Raw genomic sequence first — 24638 nt, forward strand, 5'->3', positions numbered from 1 at the left:
CAAGCTGGCACCAGTTTTGGTAAACAAATACTTTTGTGACACTTCGGCAAGCACTGCACAAGGCATGTAACACAGTAACAGCTTGAAAGTAAAAATCAATAGCCACAACTGTAGCTATGAACGAAACAGGCACATAAGGTTTGGCCCAACTTGTGTAACTTTAGACGGGGAAAATATATTGGCAAACTGTGTAAATTGAGGCTATGAAACAAAACAGGTCCAATCGTCTTCAACACAATTTTTTTAAAGAAATATCAACCCCCAGAAAAAAAAAAGAAAAGAAAATCAATATCGAGAGCATTGCTGCCGAGACGTATCGATCAGCCTCAATGTCAGCTTAATGTCAACTTGTTCACTTAAGATTATCTGCCAAATCTACCAGCCATGTGTTTTTCTCTCACAACAAATTAGCAAACAGTACTTTCAGCCATAACTTATCAACCAAGCCAACATTTTTTTTGAACTGTACATTATCAATCAGTAGTAAAACATCTAATGAAGAGAGTGGACGTCGGTTGCAGAGACGCCAAATTGGAATTACGTGTCAACGGCAATATTCAAGGTGCACAGAACCACAATTGTGATATGCACCTTTAAGAAAAAAAACTTGATATGCAGTTTGATCAACACCACAACTCCACAGAGTACCGAACAAGAGTGAAGCCGCAAGTAGACTTAATCACAAACAGTAGCAAATAAACCAATTCCCAAAAGAGGAACGTAATCAGCAGATGACAAACAAATTCCGAGTTCTAAATATCAAGTAGCTAATGTTCAACACACAGATACTAAGAAAACTAAGTGCATATTTTTCTTTTCTATTCAGTATTGCAGTCAGGGTTTAGGGTTACCCAGCCTTGTTTAGGTCCCAAAAATTTTCAAGATTCCCCGTCACATCAAATCTTGCGGCACATGCATGGAGCATGAAATATAGATAAGAAAGATAACTAATTGCACAGTTTACCTGAAATTTACGAGACAAATCTTTTGAGCCTAGTTAGTCCATGATTTGACAATAATTGTCAAATAAAAACGAAAGTGCTACAGTAGCCAAACCCAAAAAATTTCATGAACTAAACAAGACAGAGCCTGACCATAAGACTATGATAATGATTTTGCTTTCAGGTAGATGACAAACCAGTGAATAAACTGATCAGCTGAAAAAAAAGTGTTCTGGCTGTTATACAAATAAGTTTTGCAAACCATGAACTTGCAGGTAATATGATAACATTCTGTGTAATTTCCTTTTTAAAATGTTTATTTACCATTTATCGAGATATTTGATGTAATGGTGCATGGAATAATTCAAATGGTTCTTTTCCATAGACTGAAGTCTTTCAAGGATGATCCATATATTAGTGACATTGAAAAAAAAAAAACTGGAAGGCAATTCTGTCTACCTCCTATATGGAAAATGTCCACATGCTATGCTGTTGAATCTAGCAAGTGCAAAATCTCAATATAGGAGGTAGATGCATGTCCAACAAAAAAAGATAGATGTTAGAGTCCACTACACAATATTGGCTACAAACTGTGAAGAACACTGAGAATGCCTTCATGTAAAAGACGTCTTATGTATAACTATGTAGGTTAATTTCATTGCCCATTTACTAGCATCTCTTACATTTTGAATATAAGATTTTAATACACTTAGTGGGAAGAAATATTCTTACTTAGGAACCTTATAAGCCTATATTGTTTACCTTTAATCCAAATTGATTACAGACCAATAATCTGAGGAAGGAGATCTTGCCTTTGCCAATGGGTTTAGATTGTCCACAAAAGCTCCTATTGCCAGTGCCATGCATCCTTCCTTCACCTGCAAGGTAACATAATGCCCTAATTGCCAATGTCTCGTATCATCTGTCAGCACAATAGAACTTAACACGCTCAACAGATAATAGATCACACATGCTAAAATGATAACACGGATAATAATATGCAGCTCAACCAGTGTATCTTCAGTACAGAAGCATACACTTTCCATTGCTGCAGAAGGATCAATCTGAAAAACCATGACACAGTCAACATTTCTGTGTTCTAATAAAAATCAAAGTAGGCACCAGCGCCCAGCGGTGAGACCGTGATTAGGTCATATAGGCTATGGCCTATGAGGCTAGGCATTCAGACGCCAAGGTGACCATATGGTTAGGTCAAATTGGCATCAGGAGTTGCTGACCAGGACTCACCTGCTATCTGCCACATCCTGCTATTAAAGGGTTTGTTCCTAGTTCCAATTGCTGAATCGCCAATTATTGAATTGCCAAGACTCCTTCATACAGCTTAGCAGTTTTACCATAGCCAGAATCTATCATTTTATTTCTATTCCTTAAGCTTCCTTCTACTAAAATATCTTAGTTCAAAAATACACCATCTAAATACACATCTTCACTTTTTTCTGAACTACAGTATGGATCTAAAATACTAAGATGTCACACTGAAGTGCAATCTAACTTTTTCGGAACTCACAATTCATCAGTGCAATCATGTCGCTCTTCACTGTTACTAACATTTATGTACGCAGACTGCTGGGTGATCATGGGCGAAGTAGTCTTGGACCAGAATTTGAAGATATCCATGAAGCAATTACATCAACAAGAGTTTCAATGTCTTTTGAGATCTGTGCTCGTAGAATGCCTGAGTCAGTACCCAAACTGGTACCAACCTCCTTAGCAACAGCCTCCCATGGTGTGCCCATTGTCAGATTTGCCAGAAGTTCACCTCCACGGTTCACTGCATCAGCCATTGCTGGTGGAACATCAGGAAGAACCTGAAGAAACACAACACAATTACTTTTCCAGAATTATAGAATCTTTGTTCCAGCAATGGCTTTGCCAACAGCTCTGAAACATGGAAGCCTGAAAAGAAAAATAGTACCTGTTGCAATGGTAGCCCATGATCCCCAGGAAGTGATCGAATTGACATATCAAGCAACGAGCTAATAGCTGCTTCGGAGCTTAGTACTTGTGCAAGGGTAGAGGTTTCATCAATTTGATCATCTTTGAACTTTATTAAGAGATTCCGAGAAATCCCATAGTAGGATTTTATCTAAAGAAAATTGTGATGCGCCAGTAAGACAACAAGCATATAATAATTATAGAATAATTCACATAAGAATCTTGGTTATTCAGCATAAACAGATTGAAACATAAACACATAAGGGAACCCTAAGATTGGTTATAAGTGAAGATTTGAACTGAGAATTCTGATAATCTCTAATAAATAGGTACTGACAGAGATGTCACAGGCTTACAGCACTGTAAAGCACCAGACACAATTTGAGATAATGTTCATAGATTTTATATGTGTGTTGATAAACTCAACGTATGTTTAGAGAAGGTGTCATTTCAGAAGTAAACTCACATTAACTAGTATAACAATAACTGTCACCATTTCTCGCGTGGGTGGTTTACATATAATTTTAGATTTCAAATATTCAAAAGAATAGTGCTAACATACCAGGCGGCGTGTCTCTTCTGGTTTTGGAATGAAGTCCTCCCTCCCATTTACTAAGTCCATATACAACGGAGGAAGTTGTTGAAGTAAAGGTAGAAGTTGCTTAACCACAGGTGGGCTTAGATTCTCAAGCTGCTTAATGGCTGCTTCTGCCTATTATGCCAAAATTATAAGCTCGTAAGCTACATAGATTGAATGTTTCAAGAAGGAAATATAAACGCATCCAGCTAATCTTTACATGAGAGAGCAATACATGTTATGTGTTTAGGAGAGTGTCATCTGTTAGAATACTTAAGAAAAATAATCTTTAGAATTCTTAATTCACATCCTTCAGTCATTGTTAACTGATGAATCCCAGGAATTATCTTCCATCCTGAGTATGACACTTCTAAGAAATTTAGCTAAATGGAAGACGTCAAGATAGTAAATAGGGTAGAAGGGCCGAAATGGTAAATCATAAAGCACACTATAAAAAAGAGTGAAAAACAAATTCTACATTTATATGGAATGTGTGCCACCTCAATCGACATTCTTATGAGTAGCAAATCCTCAATTTTCCAATAAGAAAAGTAAATGAATAGGATTTATCCAACAAGAAAAGTAAAAGAAAACAACTTGGCCCTAAAGAAAACGTATATGAAAATTCATGGCGAAATAGCCATCTTCGTCCTTAAACTATCGCCTGAGGCTCAAATTGGTCCCTCAACTTTCAAAACGTCCAATTTAGTCCCTAAACAATCGATTTTCAGTCAATCTCGTCTATTGCTGTTAACTACTCGCCACGTGTCGAGAAAGTCATGCCAAAAGTCATTCCTGCCCCTTCCTCCATCCTTTATGAGTCACGTTAGATGCATTCAAAGAGAAAAACTATGAACACGTTAGATGCATTCAAAGAAAAAAACTATGAACACGTCAATCTCGTGCTTGTCTTCACGTTAGATTTTTGGTGCCAAAAGGCAGAGCAGCTCTCCTTAGAAAAAAAACTATGAACACGTTAGATGCATTCAAAGAAAAAAAAATAGTTTCAAGCCAATGATATTAATGCCTTTGTATCACCCAATCATTTGTCTGTGAACACTTGTCTTTGTTATGTCAAAACATGAGACAATATGACAGACATTGTTAGGAATTTGTTTCTGCATGAGGCATCTATTGCGAGACCTGAGATAAGGAGAGGGGAAACGAGGAGGAAACAGTAGACGGGGACGCTATGAAGACTGGGCAGCTCGGAAAGGATGGGCGAGGGGCAGCGATGACTTTTGGCATGATCTCCTAAACACGTGGCGATTAGTTAACGGCGATGGACAAGATTGACCCGAAAATCGATTGTTTAGGGACTAAACTGGGCGTTTTGAAAGTTGAGGGACTAAATTGAGCCTCGGGTGATAGTTTAAGGACGAAGATGGCTATTTCGCCAAAATTCATCATACCATGGAGTGGAGAAGAAAAAAACCCTCATACTATCTTCCACTTTTCTTTTTTTTTTTTTAAAAAAAGTCATGCCATTCCCATGTTTAAAAGTCAGAATTATGAAATAGAGTGCCCTACGAAGCTAAAAAATTAATATTGTGGTAGTTTTTTGGTCTTCAATAAAAGTTGTTATGTTTAATTGGACAGACAAGACATTCTAGTTAATACAAAAAAGCTTCAAGATATATTTCTGTTACTCGGGACTGTTATGGCCGACGTACTGGCACCATGATTAATGGGCTGATAGCCCAGCCCAGTTATCTTTATTAGCTCAGCTATCTTTGTATTTGCAATTCATATTAGTCCCAAATAGGTTATTTAGCAAAATAAGTGGAGTAGAAGGGACATAAATATCTGTAAACTCTATTGATACAATTAAGTAAGAGCAATCATATTTGCTCAGCTTCCTTTAGGGAGCCGGGAGACCCCAGCCCTCTGCCCTAGCCGCCTCTCCTCTCTCTCGCGAGCAGCAGCACCCACGGCTCCTGTTCGTCATGGTCGCGGGTACAGGCCACGACCCCCGATCTTCCACCCTTACAATCTTCGTCGAGTCTCCGATAGGATCCGCAATCCTATCAGTCTGGTATTGGAGATGTCAGGTCCTCCGCCCACCACCACCCAGCCGCCGCCACCCCAAGCCACCACATCTGCGCTGCTGCCCTCCACGAGCGGCGTTGGCGCCCACCACCGCGGTTGTGCCGCTCCTCCCGGCATCGGCATCCTTGCTAGTTGTCGTCATGATGTTGGAGCAGATGACGGCGGCCATCCTAGAGCTCGGTCAGGCTATGGCCGAGATTCGATCCTTCCTCGTCGCGCAACAGACGTCGCCACTGCCGCCTCCCCCTCTGCCACTGCTGTCCTCCGCAACCGCGGCGCCCCCCATCTCCTACCAGTATGGGATGCCCTACGACGGGACCAGCGCGATCAAATTTCCAGGCCGCACCGCCACCGTCCCAAGGTCCGCCGATCAACCAGATTAGATTTCCACCATCACCACCTCCATTCAGGCTTTGGCCCTCGGTTCATCGGCACCCATCTACATGACAGCGAACCCTCAGCCGCACTTGCTGCAGGGGCCGACCACCCAGGCCGTCGTGAGCCACGGCGGTCTTCCGGCCTCGGGCGTCCTCTACTGAGGCGTGGATGAGCCCCTCTTCCATGGCGGCAACCTCCTGCTGGCGCACTCCGCCGCTTCACCGACGCTGGATGGCATGGGCGCAGCACCCTTCGCTGTCGGCCAGGATCCACCGCCGCCCAAATTCTACAAGCTGAAGTTCGCTACCTATGACGGCTCCGTTGACGCTCTGAATTGGCTCAATCAATGTGGACAATTCTTTTAGGGTCAGCACACCCCCGATCTTCCACCTCTACCATCTCCGTCGAGTCCCCGATAGGATCCGCAATCCTACCAGGGACAGTCCGCAAAACATATGCTACCCCAAAGTGCACATGGATAGAGTAAGCATGAAAAAGTAACCTGCATATAATGTGTTAAACATTTTGAGGAACAGTGTTCACATCAAAGTCACAGAAACATATCGTACCCCAAATCGGATTGTTGGATATGATGTCAATTGGGACAGTATCGGGCCAAAACTTTGTGCCATGGGAACAATTACAGGTGAAAATAGTGGAACCGCGGAGCTTGCCTCCTGCAACAAATGAAGAGCATATTATACTGGTAGTTTTTTCATAAGTATATTTTTCTGGAACAGGCAAATTGAGAAGAAAAGCACTTGGACACAACCTTCTCTAACTTGAAGCACAAAAAAACGAGATGGTGCCAAACACCACCTGATAATGGCATATATGGTTCATAAAACTAGTGTTTGCAATTTTGCATGTCACATTCAAAGAGCCACATCATATGTTAAAAATGATATCACTGTTGTATAGACTCATACAAAACATCTCACATGTCTTTGGCATTTACATCCAATGATGTATGAAAATGGAACTTGAAATAGCAAGAAATATCTCAGCTAGTGAAGCAAAAACATCTGGAATATGCAGTTCTGAAGTATCACATGCAACCAATTATTTTAGATATAGTACCGGATATCCTATACCTGTTTCACGGACCAACTTCAAGCTTATGTATATTGGGATGGAGGACTAAAACTGAGTCAAATTTGTAATGATACATGCAGCTAAAAGAAATAGTAACCATACCCACATGTGGATAGGATGAACGGCGAGATATGCAAAAACATACCTTGTTGTTAAAGGACATCAGTACATTTCCACTTCGCTGCACAGCATATCTTGATCCTGGAATACAAACCATTAGGAAGACAAATTATACAATTGTAGCCAAAAGAAAAGGACAAAAAGAGAGTATATCATAAACAGAAATTGAAATTAGATGCAAGGTAAAGTCTTACCAATCAACATGTGGATAACAGATCCCAAGGAATGTCCAACACCAAATGTTGGGATATCATTTACCTGTTTAAAATTTCATATACTTAGTACAATGGACAAGATCCTGATTTATTAAACAGAGAGCTTTACTTACAGGCTCATCCAAGTTTCTCAAACACCTATCAAACTTAAATTGAACTTCATCTGCAATGAAGAAATGGTCAAAGCCGCTCGCATAAGGCGTAGCAATCACCAAAGCTCCCCTAGAAAACGAAAAGATAAGTGAGAATTTTTGCATTGGAAGTAGGGATCCTAACTTTAGCTATACCAGAAAAAAAAAAGTGAACAACTGTATAAGTAATAACAGAAGGAATTGGATTAGATCAGCAGTCAGTTAATGACAGAGTTATCTGAATTTTCTATCCATAGATGAACAAATAGGAGTATTCCTTAAAGCTCACATGAACAATTCCTTCCGTTTAAATAATGTTTTCAGGTCGTCCGATAAATCGCGATTAATCGTCCTGGTCGGTCAGGAGTGCTCGATTAGGAGGTCCGACCCGACCAGGTCGACCAAAAACCTGGTCGTCTGATTAGTCGTCCACTTATCGCAATTAATCGTCCGATTAGGACATGGACGACCAGGTTGTGTGCTCTGTTTTTGGGCTTTTTTGACTGGGCAGATATGTGGGGGGTATAGAGATGCTGTTGGTTGTCCCAGTTCTCCAGAAATAGTTAAGAAGGAGAGTTCAAGGACTGTTCTAGAGGCGCCAGCACAAGTTGAAGATGAATGTTGGTTTACACTAATGCAGTCTTGATGCTTCCTTTATTGTGTATAATATAGTGTATATATATATATATAGGTCGACCAGCTGATATGCCTGGACGACCAGGAGCGACCAGGGGACGACCAGAGTCGATTAATCGACCTGGTCGCTGATTAATCGCGATTAATCGCTTGGTCGGTCCCAGGTCGACCAGGGTCGACCAGCCGACCAGAAAACATTGGTTTAAAACACCTTTGTTTCAGGACATTCATGTGGCAATGCTTTGTTTGAGAAAACAAACTCAAAACACATGGAAGTACATTCCAAGTACAAAACTTGAGCTAACTCTGAGTACTTTTCATAAAGTCCAGATATTACTCTTCCTCAATACAAGAGGATCACATAGCTCATTCATAAAAAATAATACGTAGAAATATAAAATAGCTCATAGGAAACAAACTTGGGTGATTTGACACTGCTTTCAAACATACCTGTTCGCGAGACATTCAAGGAAGAAGCGGTATGTGATCTGGGGAGCGGCTCCGACAAAAATTCCTCCAACAAAGTGGACAACAAATGATGGCTCCGAGGACTTCGGTCGCAATACCCACGCTCCCTAGTATACCAATTAGCACTAATCAATATATATAATCCGGATATAAACACAGAACGCAACCGCAGTAAAGGCGAGAGCCACCGAAACGCACCTCGACTTCGGTCCAATCTCCAGTCGAACCCCAGCCCTCCCGGGACTGCTTTGCCGCCTCCGTGATCACCCTACGCGCCGTCCCCCAACAGCGAGATAAGAGCGGCGCCGAGGTTCGAGAAGAACAGATGAAACCACCGCCTACCTCTCAATCTGGGAATAGAGCTGTATCGACCCGTCCGAAGGCGCCGCGGAGGTCGGTGGCGCGGCGGGGCGTGGTCCATCTGCGTCCGGAGACGAGCAGCACGAGATGGCGCGCCTCCGCTTCCTCCCCTTCCCAATCGACGCCGCGACTCTACCCCGCGGCGACCCCGTGAAGGGGCGCGCCGACGACACAGACGCCGCGCCGCCGCACCCGCGCACCCGCACGGCTGACGATGGTGGCTGAGACGCCGCCGCCGCCATCCTTATCATCTCTCCCGCGCGCCCCGACTCCTGCCGCCCGCGACCCGCGACAGCCGTACGTATTTTTCTCGTTGCGTCTCCGCTTCAACCACCCAGCTAGAGTGGTCACGCGGCACGCGCCCGCGACACTCGGAGCGGAGCGCGTGCGGCGACTGACTTGGCGAGCCCGCCTCGTAACGACCTGCGCGGCACGGGAGCCGCACGATGCCAACCGATGGGGGGCGTGCGGACCGTCCGATCCGTCTCTCAGGAGCGACCCAACTCGTCGTCGGACGGGTCAAACCCCGCAGAAGTACCTTCGACTTTGTTCCCCTTTGGCTTACCCTGCACACCACTCCGCAGCGCATCGCACCGGCACACGTATAACTTTGCTTCCACGCCTAGTCGCCACAGCTTGAGGCAGCTGCCCACCGGCCGCGCAGAACGACGACGACGAGAGATGCGGCCGTGGGAGCGGCGACGTGCGGACGATGCGGGAGGAGAGGGGCCGAGCTGTTCGAGCACTGACGGAAACACCAGCAGCGCTAATGCGAGCACGAGCTCCAGCACCGCTGCTAGCAGCGGCGTGAGGCGGAGCGGTGGCGCGGCGGAGGGGCGGGAGAGGGAGAGCAGCCCCAGGTCGGCGCCCACCATCAATCTAAGCCAGGAGTACAGGCTCGCCATCCACACCCAGTCCTACCAAGAGATCTGGGATAAGATCCACGTAGACGGGGACGGGGACGAACAACGGGAGGAGGGCTTCGGCGGCAACGGCGAAGAGGAGGAGGAAGGAGGAGAGGGGGAGGACAGGGTCACCCTGGCCGGCGTGCTCCGTCCGGAGGACGCGGTGGTGGAGCGCGCTCTTTCGGACGCGCCCGACACGGAGCTCACCCGCCTCGCCGCGGACTACTTCCGCAGCACGCACCACGCGTCGCTGCTATGCCTCTCGCTCCGCCGGGCGCTCCGCCGCGCGCGGGCGCTGTACGGGCCCGTCGCGGACCTGCTCGCGCTCATCCCGCACTCGCCGCAGCTCGCCACGCCGCACTGCGACTGCGCGTTCGACGCCTTCCTCCTGTTCGACCAAATGCCCAATCCGTTCCCGGCGCCCGCGGCCGGGTTCCAGGGCATGCGCCGAAGCTTTGATGGCCTCAAGAACCACCTCGACCTTCGTCTCCTCAGTGTCCGACGCAGGCGCCGTTGGCTCCGCTGCGCCAAGCGCGGGTCAGGTATCTGCCTCATCGCCTGCGCCACCGGCGCTGCCGTCGCAGGCCTCGTGCTCGCGACACACGCCATCACCGCACTGCTGGCGATGGCCCCTGCTTGTGCCGCATCCAATTCTTCCTGCTGTCCACTGGCTGCCTCGATGAAACGCCTGCAGAAGCACATGGACCGGCTCGATGCCACGGCTAGGGGCACCTACGTCTTGAACAATGATGTGGCCACAATTGAGCGGCTGGTGGGTAGGCTCCATGCCACTGTGGAGAGCGACAAGATGCTTGTCCGCCTTGGGCTGGAGCGTGGGAGGGGGCAGCACCACACCATAGAAGAGGTGGTACGGCAGCTCAGGAAGAACCACCCCAGCCTGCTACGGCAGCTTGCTGACCTTGAGGAGCACATTTGCCTCTACTTTGCAGCCATCAACCGTGCCAGGTTACTCCTTGTGCACCACCTGAATGCGCAGTCTGATGCTGAAACTGAGTCTCCAATGTCATGACTCATGAGTTTATGAGTCTCAAGACCCCATTAGCCCCAAGCAATCTGACACTGGGTCGCCATGATCATGAGTTTGAGTCTAACCACTAGCCATATGTTTCTTGAAGAATTAGTTGCCAAAATTTCTTGTTTTAATAGTTCAGGCCTTTTTATAGTTCAATACATTTGATGTTCTGTACTTTCTGAATTATTACTGTGGCATTGTAACAATGATTCTGAATTGACACAAAGTCTTAGCATTCTAAGAACCGGATATTTGGAAAATTGCCTCCATATGTTATCATGACAGTTACGTTGCAAGCAATGTGTTGCTTCTGCTATTCAGAGTTGCCTCGAATACTCAATCAGTCAATCTTTGCATCACATATAATATCTGCATTGGGGTTTTGAAACTTGAAAGGGTCTTCTTGCTTGCAGTATTAATATTGGGTGCCAAGTTTAGTATGAAAATTCTACGTTGCTTAGTTGATTAAGGAATTATGCAAGGATAATGCTTGTGAAAATTGTTCTAAGTTTAACCTATAAACTTTTGTCAGTGGTCACTGATCAGTGATTAATTTGGTTGAACTGAAAACATCCTCTTGCTTGCAGTGTTGATAGCGGATGTTTTATGATTTGTCAATCTTCACTGATGAACTTTCCTTTTACACCTTCATTTTTTTTGTTGCGTTTTAATTTTCTTTCTTTCTACCAGGCACTTGGTTCTATGCTTTGGAATGGATAAGATTCACACTTTTTTTTTCTGCATTCTCATGGATTTTACCTGTAAGGAATGGTCCTGGAAATATTACTGTACAATCTGTATTCAGTATGACCCTTGGAACATTTGGCTGGGTGCAGATTATTGTTACACGATGCTAGTAGTTAGCACTCTAATTAAATCTTTGTAAGTTTAATTGACAATCCTATTAGTAAGGTGAAAGTTTTGCAATTGTCTCCACATTGAGCAGAGAAGCAGAGTGGCTTCTGTTTCTGGTGTTTCACACATTGCTGGTATTGTGATTCTTTAGTGGACTAGTAAAGGGAAAACTTTGCAATTGCAACTTAGAATCTGATATTGCGGAAGCAACTATCTACAAAAGGTAGGTTCATAGGCCCACAGGGTTATGGCCTTATTGGAACTGACAGTTCAGTTTGAACTTAACTAGTATACAACTTGGCATTTCGAGAGTTCCATTCGAATGAGTTTCGATTCCCACAGCTACACTGATTTCCAATCCCCAATGATATATTTAGATCTGCAGTTCTGCACTTCGTCAGTTGTAGCTAGATACTTCCAAATATTACAGGCAATACGTTTGCTACGTTTCAATGTTCTTTCGATATTTATGTTGTCCTGTAGTGTCATCCTTCGCTTGCAATACATTGAATTCTATGAAAAATACAAACCTAGCTGGGAATTATCTAGTTTACGCAGTTGATATTTTAACACAATTCGGCAAATCATGACATAATCGATTGCCCCCTTGGTATTGTAATATTATGCTACCATAGTGTATTTTCCATATTCTAGCCTCTAGGAGTTAGAATCTTAACTCAAAAATTTGGAACAGTCATCCTGTTCTTTCAGTTGTTGCTACTTAGACGGTCTCCAGCAGCATATCCATAAGGTGACCCATACCCAAAATGGGTGATGCACAGTAGTTTAGGGGCAAAAACTCACTTTCCAACAGAGCAGCCAAACATAGTATGCATTTTGTGTTGCCTCCGATGGGAGAGGCAAATATGCGTCTTCTTCTCTCCTCTTTGCATCTCCATGACTGAAGCCCACCACCACCGCAGCAGGCCCACCACCACCGGAGCCGGCTAGCCATGGCGGCCGCGCGGCTGCTCCGCCTCGCCGCCCTAGATCCGCAACACACCACCACCCGCACCCGCCCCTGCTCGCCGGTCCGCGCCCGCCTGTGCTCGCCGGTCCGCGTTGCCAAGGCTGGCCTGGATCTCGCCGGTCGTGCCCCGAGGTTGGCCTGGACTCGCCGAGATGGAGAGAGCAGAGGGGTTCGGAGCGCGTGGCGGTGGTGGAGCAGAGGCCGCCGGGAGTCGGAGTTAGAGCAGAGGGAGGGAGGGAGACTCGTCGGCAGCTTCGAGCGTGTGAGATGGAAGACTCGGCGCTCCCCTGCTCGGTGCTTGGTATGGAGAAAGATAGCAGCGGTGTTTGGGGCTGCTGCTCGTGCTCTGTTGGAGAAGCCAAAATTTGGGTCCTTAACTCTTTCACTGTAGGCGACCTATTCTATAAAATGGGTCTTATATTTGGGTTGTATTTGTTGGAGATAGTCTTACTACTTTGTTGAGGTTCAGCTGGATGCATGCAATGCAATTATATATTTCAGGTTTGTAGCACGTGGAACTGACGTACCCTTGCCCTGCTGTAGAGAAAATATGGTTTTCTGCTCCATTAATTGCTTTGTTCTCCACCGCAGTATCCATCTCTGGTGTTGACTGTTTGATTGCAGTTCAACCCAAAAACCAAAATTTTTTTAAGATTTTCCGTCACATCGAATCTTACGGCACATGCATAGAGCATTAAATATAGATGAAAATAAAAATTAATTGCACAGTTTGTAAATCGCGAGACGAATCTTTAAAGCCTAGTTGCTCTATGATTAGACAATGTTTGTCAAATAAAAATAAAAGTGCTACAGTGTCAAAATCCAAAAAAAAATTGAAATCTAAACAAGGTGTTTGCCAACAGCTACCCAGCACAGCACCAATGCATAGTCCATGATTGGTGGTTGCTACGTAGAAGAAATTTTAGCTCAATCTTTTTCTTTTGTTTTACAATAGGGTATTGTATCGCTCCCCAATTTAGGTCATTTTAGTTTTGCTATATAGGTCAGACTTCTTTATGCTTAAACCAAGTTTCTAGGAAAATAAATATATTAGAACATTGATACCAAATAAATGCACTATTAACATATTTCATGAAACTAGTTGATGTTGTATATTTTGTGTATTTTTCAATAAGTTTAGTTAGATCTAGAAAATATAGGAATAGAACCGTTTGACAAACTATTTTTTTTAATAACTAGGTAAATGTCCATATGTTGTAACGAAAAACTAAATGATGTCACGATCGTTACCGATTATTTGAAACACTTGGTGATTTTGTTTCCATTTTGGAATCTAAATAAGGCTTTGTTTGGATGTTCTCATATTCACCTCAATCCATGTGTGTTGGTTAGAATTTAGTTTAGTTTTCACTCTAATCCATCCCTACACATGTGAATTTATGCCAATGCGACTACATCCAAACAAGACCTAAAGAAGTATTTAAGACAAAATGTCATGCATATATGATTGAAATGGTATTTTGCTTGTCTCTATACTTGTCTAGTCATATATAGACATAATGGATAGAAATCGGTGTTTCTTCAAAATAAGTTTTGTCCAAACCGACATCATCTCTCGTATTACCTACGTACCAAAACTTTTAGGAGCCATTTGGATCTCTTCATTTTGGAGGAGTTGAAATCTACATAATGAATTAGGCTATTTTGCTTGGAATTTGACATTCCATAACTTTTATAAGCTCACAATAAGCCTATCTCAAATTCATAGGGCGAGAGATAGAAAAAATAATTATATTCTCCAACCTATAGCACACTTTTCAACTCACTTCAATATAATAGAAATACAACATATAAGCATGTCGTATCAAATATTTTCGCACATGCATTTCAGTAAAATCCATCTATACCAACCACTAAGTGATTGTAAAATTTGCAACTCAATTCAATATATAAGGAAAAAAACATAGCAAACATTCAATATGAAGATTATATGTAAAGTTGTATAAACTACAATACAAATATAACGACATCTGATGTTGAGCAAATCTCCAATCTCACGGGCCTACTGCAGGCATTGTGGCATTGACGCATGACTAATGAAAGATCAGAGATAAAAAAATTATGGATATACTAGAAAAAAGAGATAGATAACTTCATAAGTATGCAAGTCTTTTTCCCGTAAGGGCTCGTTCGTTTACTCCGGAACAGCTTTGAATGGTAGATTTATTGTATGAACATTATTTAGTTGGAATAATTCCTGGCTTCAATCCAGGCCAAACGAAGATGCCAATGCCATGGCTCCGCTTCTAGCCTTCGCGACGTGTGAGGCGCGACGATGCCATGAGCCCCAATTTTTTATAATTTGGCCCTTTTTTGAAGAAAGTTCACAATTGGACCTCCAGAAATGGACCCAGGGGGTCGATGCCATGGATCATGGCGTCGAGGTCCCTGGCCGAGCCCAGAGCATCGTCTGCGTGGCCGCTCGCGTGGCAAAACGTGGCAAAAAAAAATCTCGGCGCCGCAGATCACGGCGTCGAGCTCGACGCCGCAGATCTTGGCGCCGAGCTCGGCGTTTCCAAAACGGGCAGCCCTCTCCCTGTTCTCTCTCTCCACGCGCCGACGCCTTCTCCCTGCTCTCTGCCGCGCTGCTCGCCGACGCCGCGCTGCTCCTCCTCCCTCCCTGCTCGCCGCGCCGCGCTGCTCCCTGCTCGCCGCGCCGCACGTGCCCCCGCAGCCCCGCAAGCCTGCGCCGCGCGCCCCGCAGCCGCGCTCACCGCGCCCCGCAGCCCCGCAGCCCCGCACCGCGCAGCCCGCCCCGCGGCCCCGCGCACCGCCTGCCTCGGTTGGTTGCCGGCCTCGGAAGGGCAGCGGGGCCTCTGCGGCGTGGGCGGCTCGTGCCGCGGTCCGGTGCGGCCGCCAGCGGCCCGGCAGCCGCTCCCCACCCGAGGTATTTTTAAAATTTTCAGTTTGTAGTTGCCTTTTTTTATCATTTAGGTTAGTTATTAGTTTTATTAGTGTTATAATTTAGTTAGGTAATTTAGTTAGTTATTAGTTTTATTAGTGTTATAATTTAGTTTTATTAATTACCAAACATAGTTATATAGTTCGATAGTTAGGTAAATGTAATAATATTATGTATTTTCATGTCGTATGTTCTTATTAACATAGTTATGTAGTTTGCAAATTTAGTTATATAGTTGGGTATGTAGATTCTTATTAAATTAGATACACATATACATAATAATTCGTATGTGTACTATAGTTCTAGTTGTATTAGTTATATGCCTAGTAACATGGTTGTTTTGTATATCAATTAGATGGACAATTTAGTAACTCTATATCACGGAGGAAGTGTGGAGAAAGATCAGTTTGGCAATGTTGATTTTGTTGGAATGCAAACGGTCCCTTTGATGTTTGATGAGCGGCCCTTGTTTTCTGAATTGATGGGTAGTGCTCGTGATGAGCTTAAATGTAATTCAAATGAAGAAGAAATCTTAGTTGAGGGGGTCATTCACCATGGCGGGGCAGGGATAATTTTTAGGCGGTTGGTCCCAATTGTATCCGAGGTTCAATGGGACAAATATGTCAAAACTGTCATGAAGAGTGATTTTAAATGTTTGGATTTGGTTGTGCGCAACTTGTCCAAGGAGCCAGCCCCTCTAGTGGATTTTCCTCTTAATTGGCAACCACCCATTGGTGGGTTCTCGCCGGAACCGGACAATCCGGCACCCTCAGCTTCTCCGATACCCATTCAGGAGGTGGGTGTGGAAGATGTGATTGTCGTTCCTGATGCTCAATCCGGTCCCAATGAGGTTGGCTGCCTACAGACCCCTATGACCCAGACAATTTCATGTAAGTGGCGTAGTTGCATTATTCATTTTGTTAGCCTTCCTTCGTTCGATTTAGTTGTCTCAATTGTATCTATATTTGTGGTTTTGTTGTAGGTGACAATCCAAGTAATAATTGTTGTCATCATGTGCCTCCATCATTTAATGTTGACGCAGCTTTTATAGCATCTAATAGTTTGGATGTTAATATTGAGGATGATGAGGAGCCTTATGGCACAGCTAGAGCTATTGATTCCGATGATGACCGCCCAGTTGTACCTTTAAGTGAACAAGAAATGGAGCTTATCAGATGTTTTTGTCCTGATCGTGATCCACTAGTTCACGAGTTTAGTGACCTCAGTCATTCTCAAAATGCTTATGCAGAGGGAAGAGATGATGAGCTGCTGGAGGCTCCTGAGCCTAGTGACAGTGTGCAAATTCAGAAGGGCATGATCTTTAATGACTTGCCCAGCTTAAGAAGGTGGTTACAACAATATTCTGTAATACGTAAAAGACCCTTCAAGGTTATGCACTCCCATGTTGAGCGCCGCTACACGCTTGTGTGTGAGATGTCAGATTGCAACTGGAGGGTCTGTGCTCGTAAACAGAAGGCGACTGGGAAGTTCAAGATCACAAAAATTGTAGGTCCACACACTTGTGCCCAGACTGACCTTCAACAGAAGCATCGACAGTTGACCTCTACACTTATTGCTAGTACGTTATGCACAACTTTAAAGGGTCAGCCCAACTTGAAGGTCACAACAATTATGGACATGGCTCAGAAGATATTTAAGTATGATATAAAGTATGGCAAAGCATGGAGGGCAAAGCAAAGGGCCTGGAAGATGATATATGGGGACTGGGAGGAGGGATACGAGCAGCTTCCAGCAATGTTCAATGCAATGAAAGCAGCAAATCCAGGAATGCATAACGAGTACATTCCGAAGCCTAATGAATGGAGGAATGGGAGGCAGATATTCTTTCGTGCATTCTGGTGCTTTCCACAGTGTGTCCAGGCCTTTAGGCACTGCCGTCCAGTGTTATCAATTGATGGTACTTTTCTGCTTGGCAAGTACATGGGCACTCTTTTGGTAGCCATTTCCTGTGACGCAGACAACGCATTGGTTCCTTTGGCTTTTGCTTTGGTGGAGAGAGAGAACAAAGACAGCTGGGGTTGGTTCATGCGCCTTGTTCGGATACATGTCATTGGCCCACATAGGGAGGTTGGTGTCATATCTGATAGGCACCAGGGCATACTCAGTGCCGTACAGGAGCAGATTCCTGGTTATGCACCTTTGCACCATCGTTGGTGTACTAGACACCTTGCAGAGAATTTACTTCGGAAGGATGGTACGAAGGACAACTTTCCTCTATTCGAGGAGGTAGCTCGAATGCTTGAGGTGCCGTTTTTTGAGGAGAAGTTGGAGCAGTTAAAAACCGCAACAAATGCAGAAGGTAGGCAGTGGCTGCTAGGTTTGATGAGGGAACCTGAGAAATGGACAAGAGCCTATGATGATGGTGGATGGAGGTACGAGTTTCAGACTAGCAACATGGCAGAGTCATTTAATAGTGTGCTCAAGGGTATACGTGCCATGCCAGTCAATGCCATTGTATCTTTTACCTTTTATAGGCTAGTGGCCTGGTTCAACGATAGACATGCTCAAGCATTGCAATTACAGAGTAATAATATGAAATGGGCACCTAGACCTAAGAAGCACCTTGACAAGGCAAAGGATAGGGCTAGGACACATGACATAGAGTGTTTTGACCATGCCACTGGCAAGTACCAGGTCACTGAAAGGGGTGGTACAACGTCAGATGGTGAGATCCGACCATCAAGGAGTTATATTGTTGTCCTTACTGATTTTTCATGTGGATGTGGGAGACCAAGACAGTACCACTCTCCTTGTTCTCGCTATATTGCAGCAGCTAGGCATCGCAACTTTGACTACGAGACCAAGATACCATGGGAGTTGAGTGTTGATAGCCTTGTGCTAACTTGGTCGCCCCGTTTTGAGCCTTTCCTAGATGAGGGGCAGTTGCCAGAATACATTGGCCCAAGGTACATTGCAGATCCAGGTGCTCGCTGGAACAAACGTGGAACCAGAAAGCGGACGAGGCATAAGATGGTCATGGACCAGATTTCAGGTAGAACGAGGCGAGGGAGAGCAACCCCGTTTGTTACTGACCCCGAACAAAATCAATGCGGCAAATGTGGTAGACTTGGACACAACTCGCGTACTTGCCATTGGCCGCTAAGTCAGGTGCACTTAATATTCTATGTACTTTAGTTGTTAAATACTTTCATATGCAACTTACTTTTTCGCAGACATACATGTTCTAGTGCTCCTTTGTTTAATATAATGATATTGTAATGTATTATTTTTTTTTGCTTAATTACTAACTAATGGATCAAATTTGTTTATAGGATGGAGCAGTTCCACCTCCTGGATCCATACTACGAGGAGAAGCACCGAGGACGACTCACTGCCGAGGGGGCGGTACTTACTTTGACCTTTGCTTTTCAGTTATTATTAATTTGTGTACTTATGCATTAAATAACTTGATTGTATGGTTGCAGGAACTACCCCCGCTTCGACCTCGAACGCATGACAAGTTCGAGGAGATGCGGTATGATGACAGGTACACACCTCTGCTGTAGAGGGCTAGCCTGGATGTCATATCGTATCAGGTTCGTCGTGGGTTGCCTCCAATTAACCCCGCGGCGATCACAGCTTTGGTTGACAGGTGCACCATTTATCCATAGTAATTGTATGTTTTTTTCAACAAACTTTATCTAGCTTTCTGAAAACCCTAACAACAATGTTCTTTAAATTGTAGGTGGAGGCCAGAAACTCATAGTTTCCACCTACCTTGTGGAGAGATGACTGTTACACTCCAGGACACTCAGAAGATCCTGGGTTTGAGTGTTAGAGGTCGTCCAGTTATCGGACACTGCAGGCCCGATGGTTGGAGGGTCAGAGTTGAGGCCTTCCTTGGAAGACCACTTCCTCCGGAGGCATCGACGCAGCGCACCACTGGGGTACCAATTGCTTGGCTTAGGCAGAGCTTTGGTAATTGTCCGGCACATGCGGACCAGGAGACAGTTGCCTACTACTGTAGAGCTTGGATCTTGCACCTATTTGGGTGTGTTCTTTTCCCTGACGCGACAGGGGACACTGCATCGTGGATGTACCTCCCGTGCCTCACTGACTGGGACACCACAGGTAATTTTCCCTTACACAGTTATTATTAATTTGCTTACTTATGTTTACTTATGCATTGATTAAATTGATTGCAACGGTTACAGGTACTTACAGCTGGGCTTCGGGAGTGCTGGCTTACCTATACCGTAGTCTTTGTGAGGCGTGTCGTCGGACCGCAAGTAGTTCTTCCGTTGGTGGTTGTGTTTACCTACTGCAGCTTTGGATGTGGGCTCGTCTCCCAGTTGGACGGCCCATAGTTGACGCTCCTCGGGAATGGTTTGCAGTGGGCAACCCTCGTCACCGTCCGACGTTTGCCCATCATTGGGACCAGGCGAAAGTCCCCTTCAGCAGGACTTCACGTGCGTACGTACAGTATGCCAATGAGCTCGACACGCTTAGGCCCTCCATGGTGAGTAAAATGCAGTAGTTCTTGTTTAATGTATGCTCGATAGTTTCTCTAACTTGCCATATACATGTCTTATGTTTGCAGGTGAATTGGGAGCCGTACACGGCGAATGATGCGCTGCATCTTGGAGTAACCAGCATGTGTAGCGAGGATGAAGACTTGTACTTGATGATGTGCCCTCTGATTTGCTTCTATGCTGTTGAGTGGCACCTTCCAAATCGAGTAGCCCGCCAATTTGGCTTGTGCCAGCAATGGCCTGTCCCTCCATTTGATACTTCCGTGGAGCTGCACAAGTAAGTCATTTTGGTAATTTTCCATGCTTGCTCAAAGTTCAATATTTATTCAATGTTCAATACCATAAATGTTGCTGAAATTTACATGCTTGCTGAAAATTACATGCTTGCTGAAATTTACATGCTTGCTGAAATTTATTTGCTACTTTTTCATTCAATGTTTGCTGAAATTTATTCAAAGATGCATATTTATTCTAAGTTCAATACCACAAATGTGCTAGTGCCTATCCATGCTTGCTGAAATTTATATCCTTAGTCATGAAGGAAGTATTTGATGCATTCAATTCCAACCTACTTGCTGAAATTTACATGCTTGTTGAAATTTATTTCATACTTGGTCCTATATCCATGTTGCTAGTTCAATATTTATAACCCCCTACTGAGTTTTTGAATCAATGTTGTTAAATCTGTTTTATTATTTTCATCCTTAATATTTAATTTTAGGATTGATCGTCAGAAGCAGAAGAAGACAGTTGAGTTTCAAACGTTGCATCATCACCACATAGAGGTGTGGGACCAGTTTCATGACAACCTCTACGAAAATGAGCAGCCACATACCAACTACAATTTTCGTGCATACCTTACTTGGTACCTAGGTGTTACACGAACAAGGTTGAAAATTCAGTGGACCCAAGCAGATTATGCGTATCTTGAATCATCTGAGGATGAGGACACTTCCTATGACCTTGCAGCACGACAAGGGACACTTATCGAGGTAGCACCTGTCTTGGATCGAGTGGTACATGTCCTTTCCACTTTCCAATTATACGGTTGTTGTCCTTTCCACTTAATTAATTGCACCTATATAAACTAATACAAGTCTTATCTTATAGGGCAACACAATCAAGCAATCTGTACTTGATATCGAACGGTTTCCAAGAACAGGTGTGGATGAGCACACACTAAACAACTTTCTTGGAGTAAGTACTTGACATCGAATTTATATAAGAACAAGTGTTACGACCCTCATTTATTATATATCTAACAATATAAATTTTAATCTTTGCATAATAGAGACTAGCACGTAGGCTTAGGCGTGCTGCAGCTCGTTGCGGTTGCAATGTGCATGTGCCACAGGAACAACAATGCAACACACCTGTTGTGCATGGTACATCTTCTTTGGGAGGTATAATTTCATTAAATTTGTTGTTTACTTGAACTGAGCAATTTTCATGGTATGATATAATGAATTATGTGCACACATCATTTGAACAATGTTGATAGGATCTGGAGGACAGAGCTCGTCTCGGCCAACCATGGACACTTTTCAAAGCGATGATGATGAGGACGAAGAGGGGGTGGGCGAGGAGCGTGACTATGACGAGTTTGGGTTATCTCAGCTTTCTGATGCTCCTTCTACTCAGCCTACGCAGGTTGCAAGAAGGCGACGTCGTTCGCCTTCTAGGTACACTCCAGGCACCGATGCTCTTGGCCACAAGGGTAAGGGTAAGACTAGGAGGCAGTGATGAGGACTTCTGTGCTAACACCATGGTAGCAGCTTAGAATTGATGGCTTAACTTTTGTTAATTTGCATGTATCGACACTGTGAACTTTGTGGACTATTTGTACTATATGAGACTTTATGGTCTCTGTGGACTATTTGAACTATCATTTCTGATGGCGTATGTGATTGTGTTGTGATATTTGGATGAATCAATGTTTGTATTGTACTGTGATGTCTATTTATAACTGTGGATGTACCAAAAACAGGGAAAACTCTGGCAAATTTTTTCCATAAATTATTCAATGAGTGCACATTTTCTGTGGTCCATTCCTATTGGTTTTCGCAGTGTAGGCTTTTCAGAAACAGTGAACCAATATGGGCTTTTCATTGAATCATCACATCCAAAACAGTGAACGAATCTAGCCTTTTCAGATGACAATCCAAATAGACTTTTCAGTTTTCAACTAGCCTTTTTAGTAATCGAATCTAGGCTTTTCAGATGACAATCCAAATAGACTTTTCAGTTTTCAACTAGACTTTTCAGTAATCGAATCTAGGCTTTTCAGGTGCATTTATTTTATACTACAACGGCTACCAACTATTGGGTTCCTATATATATACGCAGTGGTGAGAGTGTTGCTACTCACTTGAGATTGTTCAGTTGAAGTAAAAATGTCTGGAGGGTCGTCTAGAGGGAAGGGAAAGGGAAAGGCGGCGATGAAGGGTAATCCCTTTGTTTGGGAGGGTCCTCTTGGTCCTAAAGACTTTGAGGAAGCAATTTATGATAGGTTCCCCCTTGAGAGCAAACATGATTTTACTAAAGAGGTACCACTGAGGGCATATGATGACCGAAAAGAAGAGTGGCCAAAATGCATGCATGGTGAGGATTGTTTGGTGCAGATGTACACAGAGGGGATAGATGGAGGGCGTCGTTTCTTCAAATGTCCACGAGCATGGGTAAGTCATATTAGTAATTCAACCTTCAATAAGATACTCTTTTGTGCTAAAGCTACATACTTATTGCAGTCATCCTTGTCAAAAGAGAACTGTGGCTTCACCAGATGGGTCGATCCTAGACCTATTCATCCCCATGCAGAGTACATCTACTACCTGCAGGACCGTATCTTTGATTTAGAAACGAAAGTTAGCAGTGGTTACAAGGACGACGAAGAGGACGACAACAGCAATGCTACTGGCTCCCAAAACACAATATGCAATGATCCATACTGCACATGCCCTAATCACAAGAACAAGGGCCCTCCTTCACCACCACCCCCACCACCACCACCAACAACGGGAGGATACTATGGAGAAGGGGCAACAGAGTTTGCTATGTGGCCACACTACTAGATCGAACTGAACTAAGGCATATATTTGTTGTTTGGTTTAATCACCTAAGGCATGTTAGGGTTAGTCGAAAGAACTATGTACCTTTGTGTGGTATATGTTCTCACATGCCATTTCTTGTGCTTGTTAATTGCTTGAATTACCTAAGGCATGTTAGGTTTAGTCTCGGACCTCTGCACCCTTGTTTGGTGCATGTTTTGACATGCCATTCAATGTGATGTGTGCTACTAGTTATGCAATATACTAGTTCGTTAACTTCCATTTCAACTAATTATCCTCATTTCATTGCCTATGCAATACTCAAATAAAAATATTGTCTACTAATAATGAAACCAAATTAAAAAAAACAAAGTGCATTACATGACAATAAATTGAAAAGTCCAACACAAAACAATATTGTCCATGAACCAAACAAAGAACAAGAAGGTAATGTAACTACTGAGTGCAACGAGGCCACTTTCCCTTCCTCTGGGCATCTGGATTCTCATCCATCGCTGCCTTCGCTCGGCGCACACGCTCAAGCTTCTTTTCCCTCTCCTCCCGAGCCGCAGCAACACGTCTTCTTTCCTCCTCTTCCTTGTGCTCCCTCTTTTGAGCCTCCTCTCTACATCTCTTCTCTAATATCTCTGCACGCTCTGCATCCCACTCCTTTAGGCCTTGTAGAAGCCGCTTGTCGGACTCCTTAATCTCAGTGTCGATCCACTGCTCAAAATCACACAATGGTGGAGGGGTCTGCAACAAATATATTTGTTCAAAAAATTAAATCATGCTTCATAGGACACAAAATACTAAGTGCACAATAAAAAAATTAACTTACAATAAAGTTACTGCGGCGTTGTTTTGGCGTAGGCTCTCAGGCAAAATTGGAACACATCCAATACCTCTGCCGATAGGTTTCCTCGTCTTCCGAAATTTCTACCTTGCAAGGATCACCACAAAAGCACATAGGTACTGGAACACCGCTAGGAAGCGGCTTGTGGATGTACGGACTTCCGGTCGTCCGACCATAGCTACAGTTCAAAGAATTCAATTCTAAGAACTCATAGGAAATAATGATTCAACCGAAAACTAGAATTTACCAAATGATAAATAATAATGAATGAAATTTATCGAAACATGTCGAAAGGTTACATTGGTTTGCTACTTTTTCCACGACGTGGCATTCTACGATTGCATAATATAAATATTAATCATCCATTCAAAAATCTAGAAATGGTATATCTAAGTTTACAACATACGTGTAATATAGGTCAAATCAATGTGTCAAAAACTAATATGTGAAAGAGTATACCTGGCTCTTCAAGATCTATGGAACAAATCAAACTTTTGATGGTCAAAATATTGAATCCAAATTCGTGCTCGGTTTTTGGAGAGAAAGAGCCGAGAGGGGAGATGAAAATATGAACTGCGTCCACGGGTAGCGAAGGGCGTCGGCCGGTATGTAGTAGGGAGCTCGGCGCCGTGA

General features: G+C 44.0%; 2 protein-coding genes across 6 annotated transcripts; one reads left to right on the forward strand and one right to left on the reverse strand.

The window, feature by feature from the left end:
* Nucleotides 659-9265, reverse strand: LOC110436326. Of its 5 annotated transcripts, none has more exons than XR_002454177.1 (12): nucleotides 8909-9265; nucleotides 8765-8834; nucleotides 8549-8673; nucleotides 7445-7553; nucleotides 7311-7374; nucleotides 7142-7197; nucleotides 6471-6578; nucleotides 3460-3609; nucleotides 2878-3048; nucleotides 2511-2770; nucleotides 1704-1819; nucleotides 659-964 (listed from the first exon to the last, which is right to left on the reverse strand). XR_002454177.1 is itself a non-coding variant. In XM_021463095.1 (11 exons), the coding sequence occupies exons 1-10, from the start codon at nucleotides 9175-9177 to the stop codon at nucleotides 2537-2539; spliced, it is 1356 nt and encodes a 451-aa protein (XP_021318770.1). In that variant the 5' UTR covers nucleotides 9178-9265; the 3' UTR covers nucleotides 1329-1819; nucleotides 2511-2536. The 5 variants fall into 5 exon arrangements, 2 of the variants coding, with proteins under 2 accessions (XP_021318770.1, XP_021318769.1); XR_002454176.1 differs by having other exon boundaries at nucleotides 2470-2770; XR_002454175.1 differs by lacking the exon at nucleotides 659-964 and having other exon boundaries at nucleotides 1329-1819; nucleotides 2470-2770.
* On the forward strand, nucleotides 9315-11184 carry LOC8075254 (UPF0496 protein At3g19330). Its single transcript, XM_002446350.2, has one exon. It carries the CDS (start codon nucleotides 9383-9385, stop codon nucleotides 10859-10861), a length of 1479 nt encoding a protein of 492 aa, XP_002446395.2. The 5' UTR covers nucleotides 9315-9382; the 3' UTR covers nucleotides 10862-11184.

The sequence above is a fragment of the Sorghum bicolor genome, chromosome 6 (genome assembly GCF_000003195.3).
Source record: "Sorghum bicolor cultivar BTx623 chromosome 6, Sorghum_bicolor_NCBIv3, whole genome shotgun sequence".
In the NCBI taxonomy this organism is placed as follows: domain Eukaryota; kingdom Viridiplantae; phylum Streptophyta; class Magnoliopsida; order Poales; family Poaceae; genus Sorghum; species Sorghum bicolor.

Excerpts from the sequence above, each read along its gene's own strand:
- LOC110436326 (XM_021463095.1), bottom strand. The coding sequence starts at position 9,177 with ATGATAAGGATGGCGGCGGCGGCGTCTCAGCCACCATCGTCAGCCGTG. Across the intron at positions 7,375-7,444 it reads TGAGAAACTTGGATGAGCCT|GTAAATGATATCCCAACATT; the intron begins GTAAGTAAAGCT and ends AATTTTAAACAG. Across the intron at positions 3,610-6,470 it reads ATCCAACAATCCGATTTGGG|GCAGAAGCAGCCATTAAGCA; the intron begins GTACGATATGTT and ends TTGGCATAATAG.
- LOC8075254 (XM_002446350.2), top strand. The coding sequence starts at position 9,383 with ATGGGGGGCGTGCGGACCGTCCGATCCGTCTCTCAGGAGCGACCCAAC.